General features: G+C 41.2%; 1 protein-coding gene across 3 annotated transcripts in view; it reads right to left on the minus strand.

Moving 5' to 3' along the window:
- Positions 1-46: 46 nt before the first annotated feature.
- The window catches only part of strip2 (striatin interacting protein 2), a 31,445-nt gene continuing 15,954 nt past the window's right edge, over positions 47-15,537 (minus strand). For 2 of the 3 annotated variants that reach the window (XM_086268331.1, XM_086268329.1), the window contains exons 10-22: positions 15,340-15,390; positions 11,705-11,937; positions 10,998-11,063; positions 10,846-10,909; positions 10,492-10,563; positions 9,266-9,340; positions 8,855-8,952; positions 7,952-8,078; positions 7,041-7,141; positions 6,766-6,832; positions 6,563-6,667; positions 6,171-6,375; positions 47-4,658 (exon numbers count right to left, since the gene is read on the minus strand). In XM_086268331.1, coding sequence (XP_086124457.1) covers positions 4,408-4,658; positions 6,171-6,375; positions 6,563-6,667; positions 6,766-6,832; positions 7,041-7,141; positions 7,952-8,078; positions 8,855-8,952; positions 9,266-9,340; positions 10,492-10,563; positions 10,846-10,909; positions 10,998-11,063; positions 11,705-11,937; positions 15,340-15,390 — 1,515 coding nt within the window. In that variant the 3' untranslated portion in view covers positions 47-4,407. The remainder of the gene's footprint in view (positions 4,659-6,170; positions 6,376-6,562; positions 6,668-6,765; positions 6,833-7,040; positions 7,142-7,951; positions 8,079-8,854; positions 8,953-9,265; positions 9,341-10,491; positions 10,564-10,845; positions 10,910-10,997; positions 11,064-11,704; positions 11,938-15,339; positions 15,391-15,537) is intronic. The other variant, XM_086268330.1, reaches the window with a different exon arrangement.

Here is a 15,537-nt window from a genome sequence, read left to right on the forward strand (position 1 = left end):
CCCACATAACCCCTCCGACAAATTAAAATGAGTCGACAAACAAACACAAGTGTTCAACACTGTTTAATAAGCAACTCTGCAACTCTGATATCGTAATCTGTCACTCTATCGTATAATGCCTCTATGGATGTGTAATTGCACATACCCCTGAACATCTTCAGTGTCGAGTATTTACTGGATCTAGAATATGCAGATATGGAAGTGTGAGTAACAAAAAACACATATATACGGTAATAACGTCCATACAATACTAAACACTTCTGGTGAAATATTACCCTAGATACAATAAACGGCAATTTTCACTGATTGTACAGTTTTCAGGTAGAAAAAAAACAACATTTTTTTTTGCATTCCAAGTCTTCAGTATGGACTTGAATGCAGATAGCAGAAACAAGAGAATAAAAACAGGAAATGGCACTCAAATTTGGCACAAGATACAAAAAGAAATAAACATTACATCTGAACTTTAAGTGCGACCAACACTCACAATGAGCTACTGTGTTTTTGTGACGATGCACAGCTTATGCAGTAAATGTTTAGAGGTTCAGGTGTATCAGAATGTATATTCCTCTTTACAGGTAGTGAGCCAGAGAATGGCAAGGAAGCTTTTAAAACTGTTGTCATATATATATATATATATATATATATCATCTCCATAAACCTGAGAATCTATAAAGTATACAATATTATTGTTAAAGATATCGCCTTCCTGAAGAAGAAAACAAAAACAGAATCCTGTGTGGTGCACAACACTGTACGAGTGACTGTACGAGAAACAAAAAAAAACTTTTCTTACTGGACTGGAAAGACATTAACACGTGAACACAGAACAGAACCATGGTCATGCACATTTCAACAAGACTGAGTATCAAAATTATTTCTATACAGAGATAATACGTAACAGTTTGTAACCCCTCAAAGCAAGTAGATAACAATCTGAAACAATCAACAATTGTACAAAAACAAAAGTACATGCTTTTTGTCCTTTGTGCTTGTTTGTGTGCTTAAGTAAAGACATATCCAGGAATCAAGGTGCTCCCCTCTGAAGCATCGTTTAGGCAGTCGCATCTACAGGAAGTTGCACTAAACTGGAAAAGCAGCACCATTATTGTGACAACCGCCACCACCAGTGTGGTTCACATGTTGTGCTGTTGTTGAGTGGAAGTGGGGCGTCAGTTAACGGAATGGCCACTGTTCCGATCATGGGTTCGAATAACTCCAGATGGTTCGATAGAAAAGCTCAGGGAAGCAAGCAGACACAGTCCAGCCAAGACAACAAATTCGTTTTCACTCTAGAGGTCTTTTTGCTTTAAAATAAACAAATTACAACTTTTGGAAACACTTCATAAAACATTTTTTGTTTGGTTTTTAATGTCTTGCTTCTTTGTGGCGTGCCAAGACAAAACAGACACACTATCGACCTTTAAGTCTGTGGAGGACAAAGAGTGCCAAACTAAACAATCAATAAAAAAAATGCTCCATTATTTAGATGAAAAACCTTTTAAATTGCCTTAACTTAGTTATAAAAAGGGACAATTACATTATTTTATTTGAATTTCTTCTGTGTGTGTAAATTTCTCTATTCACAACAGCCAAGAAAAGACACGATCAAGACAGACTTGTGGACTTTCCAATATGTCCATAATATTGAATAATAATGTTTGCAAATATCTGTCAGAACTATGTCTCAAAATGTTTTTTATTGAATAGGTTTCTGGTGCATTGAGAGAAACTATTTTGTGTTTGTTTATGTATTAATATTTGTTTGAGTATTTCTCTGTTTGCATTGTTACCACAATAATCCAAAGACATCCCGAAGCTGTAAAGTCATAGAAAATAAACAAAGAAAAATAGACTTTAACGTCAAAGCTTTGACATTTAGGAAACAAAGATTTTTTTTTTTTAAAGACAATTTTGGACTTGTTTTTCAAATACTGCACATATTTATTTATTTCCAATTAAATTTAAATCCTTAATCAATTTGTTAAACATGTACTAAAAATAGCAGGCTCCAGCCCCCCGTGACCCTGACAGGGAAAAGCAGAAGAGAATGGATGGAATTTACTAAAAATATTTGTTTTAAATCGTGAATGTATTTCAGTGTTATTTCCGCCTTAGTGTCTACGATTTCAAGCAGCTTTCTGACTGTTCAAGTTGAGCCTGGCATTAACTAACCAAAAGACACGACGATGATCTTATGATGAACTTGAAATTACAGCTGCTCAATTTGCATAACATAAGAAGATATTTATTGAGAAATGAAAAGGTTGTAGTTGAAACATAATAAATGGATAAATAAACAAATGAACAACAAGAAATAAATGGATAAATTGGCAAATATGAGAATAAATGCACGAGTAAATAAATGCTATGCCTATATTTTTGGTATATTTTAAAGAATATTAATTAACTGAGTCACTCATTTTTTTTAATTTAGTTCTAATCTTGGCAGTTTTGGTCTTCCATATAGGTAAAAAAAACCTTCCCCATTCCACAGTCAATAACAAATTCAAACAAGTGATACACAGGTCATATTATGGCTCAGTCATACTTGAGTGAAACTACAACTATAACCTCATTGTGACTGGGAGAAATGAATAATTGCCCAGGAGCTGCACTGAATTTTTCACATTCGCCAACCAATTGCAAGCATTTGTGGTGACCCACTGGGGAGATCGAGAGTGCAACGCCCCTACGTCTGTGCAACCAGTCCCAATTGTAACTGCCGAGGTCGCCTGCCGGGAGAAAACCTGTTTTTAAACAGTCGTTGTCCAATTCAAGACTGACTGCCAGACAAACAGAAAAAGGTTTGCAAATTATTGTCCGTTTAGAAATGCAGACAAATTACCAACATGTTGCAATCTGAGCCAGTTTGTTTTGTTTTCAACAGAGAACTCAAAACAACTGGCTTTCAATTGACTGCATTTTGTTAAATTCCTGTGTAATTTTCAGTAAAAATTGCTGTCCTGCAGCAATTACGTCACCATTTCTGAATTTGTATTTCAGATCTTTGAGGTTCTGGCTGGACTCTTAATCTAAGCAGTGATGTCCTGTGTCTGTAGATAGCAACAGATTTGCAGTTTTCACTGATTTATCTTAGCTGATTGCTTTATTATCACAAACGCATTGCATTTAATTTCCAACTTGACCATATTCAGTGACAGACTGATAGAAGACTGACTCCATCTTGTTGCTGGTTCGTCAATATCTTTGTTCTTGGCACACCACAGTGGCTTTGAAGACAGCGACTGACTGTGAGTGGTTGCAGGCTTGGTCTGCACCTTTTGAAGGAACCATTTCAAAAGCAAGTTCATTGCACACGGTTGCAATAATTGTGGTCACACTGCGACCTCCAACCAATGTTTTCCCCAGTGTGACTGTAGCGTTACAGCTTCATTCAAAGTGATATGAAAAACTGAAGCGTTTTGATAAAAAGTACATCCAATTAGCTTCTGTGACCTCTTCATCTCTCACGACATGTATCGAAACAAACCCTGGAGGACATCAGTAATTATAGGTTTGACGTTGCTAAAAATGAAGCTAAGATATTTGGAATAGCAGGATTTCTGTATATAAGGTTAATTTTCTACTTAAAAATACAGATATATATTTTTTTAGGACAAAACATTTAGTTTTTTAAACTCACATCTCCCATTTTTTCAGATTTCCTTCTCCACACAAAGACTTTTACACATCCACAGAACAAACCCATACACTAATACGCTGGTATATTTCTCTTTAGTTATTTTGGTGTCTTCGGAGCAAAGAGCTCCCATTTCTACATTTGGACTATCATAACCCTGTGGCTCCATTTCTCTTTTATACAAAATATATAATAGAAATGTTTAAACCCATCACCGACAATCCACAATCTCTATACCTACAGTAGGCTCTGTGTTAAATTTAAAAAAAGGTTCTTTCAAACAATCATTTATCATGTAATGTTTAGAACACACGTTGATACAAATAAAGAGGAAAACATCACTGAGGAATCAGAAGAGCACCGACGTGTTAAAAAAAGGGACATGGTGTAGAAATCGATGTTTTTGTTGTCTAACATGGGGGCGGGGCAGTATAACTGGCCAAAAAAAAAAACAGTTTCCTGCTACAGCGATACCAGGTGTTTCTTATAACTGCTACCTCTGTTCTTGCCGGTCATGTGTGTTCATAGTAGTTATAGGCACATGTCAGTGTGTGGCACTCTTTAATTGGATCCATTTTACAACTCATCTTTGATCCTCTTGTCGTTTCTTCCATTGCTGCATGCAGCTGCCAGCTCCTTCTTCCCGCTGGCGCTGCTTGGTACGACCTCCTTAAACCACTCCCAAGAGGCTCAATGTGTGACCTTCGCACAGTTACATCCACCCCACGCCCTCATGCCCCCTCTCTTCCCTCCCTCCCCGTACGTTATGGATTCTGTAGTAGGCCCTCCCACTGGATTGGCTGCGAGAAGACCTCTCTCTCCAGCCACATCTCGTAGCTGTAGTGGAAGTCCTCCGGCAGCTCTACGCGCTGGCCCAGCACGCTCTGCAGGCAGTTGTCCACGGGCGCGAAATCTCCGTTCCTGTTCCTTTCGTAGCGGCGGCTGTTGAACTTCTCGATGCTCTCCCGCAGGGCACACTCCTCTGCCTGGAAGTCCCACGGCCGTGCGTCGATATCTGCGATTTTTACACAATTTGAATTTAAGTGCCTGCTTCTTCTTTCTATCTCCTACTCTTTCCCGCTCTCTCTGTCACGCTCACAGTGACAGCTTGCTTGCTCTCCCAGCAGGGATGGAGACCCTGAAAAGTCCCCCCACCCCACTGCCACCCCCATCCGTGTTGCCATAGCAACACAAACCAGACAGTTTGCCATTGGCTGCTGGACAACTGTACTACACACATATATGACAGTATAGGAATCATGCAACCAGCTGCACAAACACCCACATACATGCAGTAACTACCCTGAACGTTCCTGTTTTCACAGCCCCGGGTACACATGTTCATTATGCTGCAGTCTCCTCTCTGTTCATCAGCTCTGAGTGAGGAGCACTGCTGGGGCCAATTAGCTCTGTGACTGCTTCGTTTAGGAAGATCTAAAAGGCTAAACTGAATGTATTCTGAGCAATGCTGCAGGATGTTCCTAATTTAATCTGTGACTCCAGCCTATCAGACTACAATTTACTAAGCTCCACTCGACAGTTTTTGACTAACATAATAAGTACCCTGTGTTATCATCATAAAGCATACAATAAAACTGTCACAGCTGTTCCCATTAAAACGCTGTTAGAAAATTCTATTTTGCATCTTTAAATCGGATTTTAAATTTGCCTGCCTCTCGCCCTATGACAGCTGGGATAGGCTCCAGCGCCCCCCGCGACCCTGAAAAGGATAAGCGGAAGCGAATGGATGGATGGATTTTTAATTTGTATTATTTATATTTTTACTACATTATCTTTTCTTTTAGCTAATGTACTTTGTCACTGTGAACTAAGAGTCAGACACTGGCTTATCATAGACATATTAATGCATACTGACATTTTTTTAAAGCACACTGCAGAAAATCTGAATTTGGAAGTGCTGTTATAACAGAGTTTGTCCAGCAGAGGTTGCTCTATGTGTTCAGCACTGCAGCACAGGTAGCAGAGAGTCATCAAAGCTGAATGGTGCAGAACAAATGCCTTCTTCACTTAAGTTACAGTAACTTTATGGTTTAGATATACTGTATGTGTATTATACATAAAGAATATGCGTTGCTATATTTATTAAAGGATTTTTTTTGTATCTGTCCCCAAAATCACATATCAGTTGCTCCAAATTGGCTAAAGAAAAATTCCTAGACAAAGTGTTAAAAGGAGTAAAAATGAAATAAAACCCAGAGAGCACACGAGTCACAAAACATAAACTGGTCTTTAGTAAATCAAACTGAACTGTGCAAACAGATGGCTGTTCCCCAGTACACAAGGATATATTCTCTTCCCATGAGACGTGTTTTTTGACCTTTCGTCCACACATAAACAATGTTTTAGGTCAGTGAAAACGGAGCTTCCGTGCACAGTGTTATTTGTAGCTTCTGATTGGCCAGTATTTTCAGATTTTTGGGGGTTTTCGTGATATTTTTCAAAATGTAAGCAGAAAATCCCTGTTTCAACAAATCCCAGCATACTACTTCTGCCAGCTGCTATTTACCGTTTCCATAGGCCCAGTCATCATTGAGCCTGTGCCGGACCTTCTGGTAGATAGCCGACATGGTCTTCATGTTGCTCTTCCTCCACTGGCGGCCCAGGTACTTGGTCTGAATCTTGAGCAGTTTGAGAACATAGAGCTGCATCATGGCCTGCTTCACCTTCAAAGCCCTCTTCAAGATGGGGGCAGACTTGAAAACAACCAGCATCTGAAAGAAAGATTAAATATAATGAAGCAAATTGAAGGAATCTTACAAACTAAATGTCCCTTTAACAGGATGCACACTAGTAAGGAGGCAAATATCACTTTGCATTCAATATAAAGATATTGAATTCAGGTGGGTGTTCCAACCTAAGGCTTCCTTATGAGACGCAGACTAATGCAGATTTACACACCATGGTCCTCGAGTGTTTCCACTTGGTCAGCTTGTTCAGGATTCTCAGCAGATTAATGCAGGAAAACAGATTCCTCCAGCAGAACTGACTGCTGTCTCCGGCTTCCTGAAAACACACGTGGAGACACCGAGATCATCATTAAACAGCGAGCGCTACGTTCTTAGCTGACTATTACTCATTGAGGCTCAATCAGTGTGACTCACCAGGCTCTCAGCTGTAAGCTCAGGCATCTCATGGACCACACAATGGGGAAAGTCCAGCACACATATACTATAGTGTGAAAACACAGAAACAAACAACGAGAGACAAAAACTGATAACTCTGCAGATCAACCTGTCACCTGTAACTTAATGTGAATCTGTATGAACCTCTTTTAGGTTATTACACAAACAGATGCTTGTGCGACTGATCGTCGGAGGTTGAATATGGTGACGTAAATGGCGCTGTAAGTCGAAAGGATGAGAGAAAAGGATCCTACCTGTTTTTGGCACTGATGTAAGACATGATGTTCTGGTTAAAGAACTTGAGGATGAGTGGGATACAGTTGGCAAACACCAAGTGCTGGGAGACAATCTCAAACTGCAGGGAAAAAAAGAGGAGGTGGCAGTGAGGAACAGTCTGGAGAAGAGCCATGGCTGAAAATGCAACGGTTACATTTAGTGATATGTATTGAAAGAAAGGAAAGCCAATCAATCAGTCAATAATAGTAAAAATAATGCAACACATTTCAGACTTTTCATTGGGGGGTGTGGGGAAAAAACAACCCAATATTACTGCTGAGTGTGGAAAAGATCAGGAGCCAAGTGGGGTCATTTCTCATGCTGAAGCTACAGTATTCATCTCAATGCCGAGTTTGTGTGGGTCTCAAACAATCCGCAACCGATTTGGCTTCCCACTGGAGCCGCTTTCCCCTTCAAAATTGTGTCAGCATGTAATCTCCTTTAGTTGCAACAGAGGGCGCTATCATTCTAAGTTTACAGAGCAGCTTTTCAACTATGTAGATATCCCTTACTAGCATCAGAAAAATTCATAATCACTGAAGCAACAAAAAACTGAGATACTAAGCACCAGAAATGAGGATGAATCATTTTTCAGTGAGTTTTACGTCCTCACTGAAATGAACTCCAATTACGAGTCTGTGTGGCTGAGTCAGGGGTTTGCGAGTTGTGAGTGAAGATAAAGCTACAAACGTGTGAGGGGGGGAGGAGGATGAAATGGAGAAAGCGATGGCACACTTGACTGATTAATCAGGCGCAGGACTGGGGAGGTTACAGTGGGGGAGGTGTATGGATTTTATCAGGGAAGAGAGGTGACATGTAAGAGGAGGAAAAGTAAGTTAAGGTGTATGTAGGAGGGCACAGTGAAGGTGTCTGTGTGTGTGTGTGTAACCTGATAGATATGGTTGAGTTTGAAGTGCTTGAGGAGCAGGAGCAGCAGAGCAGAGATGGCCTTGACGATGATTTCCTTGTGCCGGTTAACATCGATTCCCAGCTTCATGCTCTGCAGGACGGTGATACTAAAAGAAACACACGCTGTGACTGTAAGGCCTTTGGGTCTTTAACAGTATAATCACTTCTCTGACAAAGTGACAGGCACAGAAGGAGACCGAATAAGATTTATTTTGGGCTTTTTAAAAAACTTTTTTTTTTTAGCCAGGACAGAACTGGAAGACACGCAGGAAACAAACTGGGGCAGACTTGAACCCAGGCACCCTGTATGGCCTTCTGATGGTTCTGCTGCCAGCTCAGGCAGGTGAGCGAGTGCGTAGTTTCAAAACACGCTCACAAAAAAAAAAGAAAGAAATGGATTTCAGCCATGAAAATATCAGACATCTTTCTTTTTTCTGAGTGGGTGTTTTTGCATCAGGAAAACTGTCTCTCCTTTCATTGGCGTGTCAGCGAATCTAAAACAGAGCCATCCTACAGACCACGAACAACCCACAAGTAGTGCATTTCCACCAGTGCTAACAGCCAAGAAAATCCATAAGAAAAGCAGGCTGTTTTTTTTCTTGCCAAGCAATTAGACAAAAATAAAAATAAATCGTACATAAACAGCAGTGCAAAGATGCTCCCGAGAGAATTTCTTTCTTTTTATTCCACACTGCATCTTTTTTTAATTATCGCTGAGCATTATTAGCAAAAGTGTGTTTACTCTTCAAAACTGTCTCATCTAAATATGGCTCTAGATATTTACAGCATCATGACAAAATAAAGAAAAAAAAAACAGCAGCACGGGTAGGGGAAAGAAAAGAAAGACAGTCAAGGATCCCAGCAGTCTTTCCGCAGTACTTACGGCATCTCCTCAGGCAGCACATCAGCCAGGATGTTGATGGAGTCCGTTTTGGCTTTGGAGGTCGGAGCTGCAGCGAGCAGTAGCTTCAGGAGGGCAATCTGATGCAAAAAAGAACACAAAAATAGAGGAATAATAACAGGCTAATCATTCAAGTTTCTACAGTACCCTCTTAAAAATCTTGTAAGCTTTTTTGTCCTCCACAAAACACATTTCATATGAGATAATGTGCAATAATTTAATGCTAGCTAAAAAAAAAGAAGCACGAAGTGCTATCAGAAATATGATTGAAACCAGTACAGAGACAGTTGCTAACCACTGAGACTCTGTGTTAGACTATTAAAGATTTAATGAGCTGGTTTTATTAAACAAAGGTCAATAACTCCGGTGAGAATTTAATCATTAATCACTCACCACATACTGTGACAGGTTGGGAAGCATTCCCAGGTACAGCATCTCTGCTGCTGTGTCCTCCACTTCCTCTTCACCCTGGGAGATAACACGTGCATACAGTGGAAAGTCAACACTGAGTGCTCAATAGGGCAACATTCGAATCTTTCTTCCAAATTTAAGTTCAAACACCTGAACAAAGGCAGATATAAGCTCAACACTGACAGAATTGGGGAAATTAGAGCCAATCACATGATGTGATCACAGCCAATCGATCGAGTTAATGTTGCTGAACCAGACCTATATTCACGTTCATGCTCAAGTTTGACATCAGCCACTGTATTTCACACAGTTTTAATGTTACCGCGCTGACAACATCTGTCCAAAGGCAAAACAATGTCTTTGTATTGGTAAGAATTAACAGATCTCTGGATCACATGATTCCTTCTTGCAGCCAGTGTGGTCCTACTGGCTTCACCTGCCCTGGAGATGCTCCAAAAAACTGCAATGCTGTGGACTTGTGGCTGATTTAAACTTCTGCAGTGAATCTTTGTAGAGACCACGACATAACCTACATAAGCATTGAGCATGGGGTTAAATACTTTGCAGTTATGTGAATTAGATCTATGCAGTATCACGCATATATATATATTTCCGGTATATATAGATATATTTTTCATTTATGTTCACCTGCTGTCACAAGCTGTGGGTAGTGACTGACGGGATAAGGTCATGGACACTAGCAGCATGAATCACATTCACAGGTGTTTGTTATCACCCGCAGAGTTTGGGTGAGGACCTCAGACATTTAGGATGCAACCTTCTGCTGGGAAGCCTGGGGTCCTATGATTCATGTACTGTATATGTCAAGTAAATGCCCGCGGCAGTCACTGGAACACGTCGGATACACGGAGGCTCCAACAACACTGGAGCAGAGATGTTGCCGTGGCACCAGCACGGTATCAGGCAGGTGGTTTACGGCTGTAGCTGATCAGTGGACAGAGATCTGAAGGACCGCTTATGCCAACTGTGCAAGATGCAGTTCTAAACCTTAAATATGTATAGCTGGCAAAGAGTTTGGCTTGATGGGAATGGTACTTTCTTCATTTTTAATGTATTTGTGAGGTTACTGTGTCTGGTGCATAAGCCTAATAAGTCGTAAATCAGGCGTGCTTGGAGAAATCATTACAGTTGTGCCTGCTCCCTGTAATACACTCTATATTATACACAAGCCTGGTAGGATTGCTGACCAGAGTCAGTGGACACTGCTGCAGCTCCTCTTCCCTTTTGATCTGCACTTCAGCAATGGACATGTACTTATGCTGGAGAAAAAAACAAAAACATATGAGAATAATTGTTAATTAGCATCGTCGGCTGACACCCAGAGCTGTGTGATTAAGCATATCAGTCTGTTCTATGAAGACGTTATGGATTTTTCAGTGGGAGGCCAATTTCAAGAGGATTCAACAGTGTGGGAGTATTGATTAACGGAGACTATATCCACAAGGAAGTGGATAAGGGCATCTAGAAATGTGAATTTGTGTAAGAATGACTTACTAAGTCAAAAACATAGAAAATAATCCCACAGTAATTCCCACACTCACCTGTTTAAGAGTCTTGACACTCTCATGGATGGGTCTGGGTAAGCCCACCAGGGTTTCTGTGTCACTGTAAAGTAACGAACAGCACTCGAATGAAGAAGTCGGCAAAAACTGAATGAATACAGATATTTAACAGTCTTAGATGAAGCACCTACTTCCCCAGAGTAAAACCGATGAACTTGTTCCTACTCGTCTCGAGGAAGTGCTCGATGTCTTTCTCCCTGAAGACACAGGAGCAGACTTAAGCGAGATTTAAGCCACAAATATGTGCGCACACACCCACATAAACGCACACAACACAAGGTCACAGCGTACTGCATCAGCTCCCTCTCAAATCTCATCGGGCACACGGTGTGCTGCTGCTGTTCTCTGTGAGAAGGGTTAAGAACCTCCTACTGATCAGAGTCTAATCACCATTGTGTGATGCAGCGCTCTGACCAAAGAAAAAACACACAGTAACGAGAGCGCCCAGTGACACGGCTCAGTTAAAGAAAAGGCTTTAACTGATGCACTGCTATAACGTGTTTGTCTTCTCTGAGATGTATTATTCAACAGCAGCCCCCTGCAGAGACACCCAGGCTTGTGTCTGAAATACACAGATGGAGAGCATATTGTTGGACGTTGGCGAGGAGAGAAATCTGGAGGAGGTTGTGTTTAAGATCTACTTTTAACTTCTCGAAACCAGGGTGGGAAACAGACACCACCTTCCCGTCATGTCCCAGCTGAAGTTTCCTGTACCCCAGTGGTCACCGTGGTAACAAACCAACCAATCCTTTGGAACCTTTGTAGAATAAAACGTCATATCATGAACAACTTTCTGACTTTTAGGAATACAGATTGCAACAACATTTTTTTTATTAACCTGACTTTAGGGGCCCAAGGAAGACCTTTGGGGAAGTTGACCCTCTCTGTCGGTGGTCTTAGAGGAGGTGGCGGTGGTGGCGGTTGGATGATGACGTCGCGGTCCAGAGGGTCTACCTCACCCTCAATACCACTGTCCGTGTCCTCAGGGTCCTCCTCTTCGTCCCGGGCGTCGTCGTTCTTAAAGGGGTCTCGCTCGTTGTACGTGTCCAAGCTGTCCTGCTTGACCAGGGGCTGGGAGACAGAGGGGAGAGGAGGGGAAGGAGGTCAGATATGCACCTACTGTGCAACCAAGGAGTTAGCAGCTCGTCCAAATTTTTAAGACATAATAAATTTCAGTTTTCACTGCAAAACCAAGAAGTGATTGAAAATCCACCATATAAACTTTACCTGTGAGTTTATCAGCTTTAAGCACCTTTTTCTCTGCAAATGTATATAAAATCATGCAAAAGGAATTAAGGTGCTTCTATCTAGACTGCAGGAAGCAGTGCACCAGATACCATTTTTACTCCATAAGACGATGTGTTTTAATTAAAGTGCCAAAAAATTCACACGCATACTAAAAACTACACACTTTCAGCTCAAGCGTTCCATATGTGGTTAGTAGTTGGACCGATAGTATATAGGGCAGGGATAGCTCAGTAGGTAAAGTGGTCACCCCATGATCGGAAGGTCGGCGGTTCGAATCCACTTAACGGCTACCCTGAGGTACCCCTGAGCAAGGTACCGTCCCTACACACTGCTCCCCGGGCGCCTGCTTAGTGGGCTGCCCACTGCTTCACTGAGTGAATGGGTCAAATGCAGAGGAAAAACAAGTAATTTCCCCATGGGGATCAATAAAGTATACATTATTATTATTATTATTATATAATTTATAGCAATGCAGTCTCAGTGTGAGGACTCTTCAGGGACAGCTGAAGCAAACCTGCTGCAGGAGGAGTATTAAAGAAAGCTGCTGACGGAGGTATTTGTGAGGCACCACATACTGGTCACACTGAAAACACACAGCCTTCAAAAAGTGTGTAAGTGTACCTCAATGGGAAATACATCTTCTCCTCTGCTAAAGGATAGCAGAGGAGAAGATTGACTCCACTATTATGCATCATATCACCTTAGCACAGAGGCTAATTACGACCCAAATGAAGCTGAAGTCAATACATGTTGAGATTTACATGTCACAGTTACAATAATGAGAATGACAAATGTGCACAGCTTCTTAACAGCAAAACAAACCGCAATATATCTGCACACACCCACACAGACCTGTGAAGTGGTCTAATTACACAGGAATGAATACACCTGTGTGGGTGGATGTGTATGTGTGTGACTTAAATATGAAGCTGTATACAGGAGGCTAGCTTTAGGGATCTCCACCTCTATTGCTCACTTAATATCAAATTTCATTATTTTGAGGCAGTGATAGCCTTCCTCTTAACCTTTAAATAGAAAGAGGCAGCTTCCCCTTGAAGCTAAACGAAAGTAATTGACATCATTCCATATTAAATGTAGTGTTATAGCATCTGCAAACACCTTTAAAGCTCACTAATTAACACACATTAGAAGCAGTAATAGCAGTCTTTTTGACGTTTGGAGGGAACTATGTTTGTTTTATCAAAATACTATCAAATACTGATACTATACTAATACGCAAAGCTAAGCTAACTGTTTCTTTGGGCTTTTTGGTCATTGATATTTAAGCTGTCAACCAGCACCCCTAAAGCAAATTATTGAGGTTTAGAGCTAAGGTATGTTTAATAATAATAAAAAGTCTATAAAAAAACCTTATAGGAGGATATTTATTTGTTTTTTAACATTAGCTTAGAGTTGGGTTAGCTGTTTAATTGCACGTCATGCTACACCAGACCTGGAGGCATTCGGCCCTTTGCATTATTATTTACTTCTGAATCCTATTTTTCCTTTAACCTCACTGAGGCCGGTCAGGCACAGGCAGTTTGCCCCATTTTAGCCACCAAACACTCTTTGATAAAGTCCCCTGCTACATGAAGTCCAGTTGCCTTCACCTCAAGTGCGTGAGACTGAAATAAGCTGGATGGCTGGAAACCTACATAGACACATGTTTATTACGCTTTAAGTCTTTATGCTAAGCTAACAGATATTCCGCATAAAAAACTGAAGCAACAGATTTCTTGAAATGTTCTTTTAACTCTCTTAGGTTACTGTGTCCTGTCAAAAACCTGTGAAACAAATGTGATATATTGAAGAAAGACTTCCACAACACCACAAGCAGCATGTCTGATTAAACTTACCACACACCACACATCTGCACTGAAGAAACGGGTAAAAACGCAAGCGGCAGTCTCAAAAAGACAGTGTTCATATTGAACTCTTAAGTGCCAAATACACACACACACACACACACACACACACACACACACACACACACACACACACACACACACACACACAAAGCATCTTTGTTTTCTACTTCTACAATGAATGATTGTGGTAAGAGTGCAAGCATCAGGCATGAGTCAGCGTTCGGGGCATTAGTTGAGCTACTGGAGTTGATGTACAGTATTGGTGTATCAGTGGTAGCGCTAATGCTAAGTGAGCACTAATAGTGAGTGTATGGTGGGAGCGAGGGAGTGGGAAGAGGGAGAGGAGAAGGTGAGACTGTGTCGTGAGCCATTCTCTATGGAAAAGCCATTCTCTGCTATGTGGGAGGTAAAGCTAGTGGTTTTTTCTACCAGGGTTAGGGGGCAACTGCTTTTAATGCCATCCATTTACGAGAGAGGTCAACTGAAACCTACAATACAGCACCTGCAGAAGTAAAACTACAGTAGCGGTGATCTCAATTCACCTCCTCAATGAATGCATTTTAAAGACATTGACCCCTAGTCCACACTCTACGGTGCAAGGTGATTTTTGAGACCAAACCCAGTAGCAATGTGATGAAAACTACAAGGGAGATGCTCCTACTGTTGATGTCTGAAGTGAGCTTTCTTTATGGGACTGCTCCAGCGTCAGTGATTACAGCCAGCAAGTCAGCCCTGTCCCTCAAACCCTGCCGCCCCAGGAGGAAGAGGAGGAAGAAAGAGTAACGAAAAGAGGGGAAAATAGTGGAATATGAGCACAAATAAAAGAGGGGAGAAGACAAAATGGAAAAGCAAAGCAGGGGAAGGGAATGAGGGACACTTGGAGGATTAAAACAGAAGCATGCAAAAATGATTAAAATAACAGGAGACTTAAAGGAAAGCAAAAGAAATACACACATGTGCATGAAGCTGGAAACAATTAAATGGAGTATTAGAAATTAGGCAGAATGTAAGGCTGCACCAAAACCATCTATAACATCAGAATTTTGCCAATCCATTATCTATTCAAACACTAAAGAGTTTGCCCAGTGGATAACTTCAAACTCCAATTTAAATCAGGTAAATTATCTGACAAGTGCAGTGCATCCGGTCGGGACTGGATGAGTTTTAAATGGCAACAGTTAGGACACGTAGAGGAGAAAAGTAAACGCAGGTAGAAGGAGAAAAAGGAAGCCAAAGTGGCAGAGAGAGGAGATTTTGCACGGGGCGGGTTGCAGGGATGTGGGAGAGGAGTGCAAAAAGTCTAGCTCAGTGCAGAAAGAAAATGCAGGAGAATAAGAGGGAACTTGTGGGTAAAGACCTGCTTCTTGGGAAAAGGACTGTCTCCTTCCAAGCTATCAACAAAGGCACTCTGTGGGGACACAAGGAAGGAAGAGGGGCAATTAAAGAGGAAGCCTGTCCAGTCAAACTTTGTAGTATTAAAAAAAATAGAGAGGCTGGGATTCTCAAAGCTGTCCGAGCACCAAGATCATCTGTGGTCACTGACTTACAGCAGGGA

This window comes from Aulonocara sp. 'chitande type north' Nkhata Bay, linkage group LG17 (genome assembly GCF_057382095.1).
Source record: "Aulonocara sp. 'chitande type north' Nkhata Bay isolate Kocher_YH1m ecotype deep benthic linkage group LG17, A_spYH_male_GT1.1, whole genome shotgun sequence".
In the NCBI taxonomy this organism is placed as follows: domain Eukaryota; kingdom Metazoa; phylum Chordata; class Actinopteri; order Cichliformes; family Cichlidae; genus Aulonocara; species Aulonocara sp. 'chitande type north' Nkhata Bay.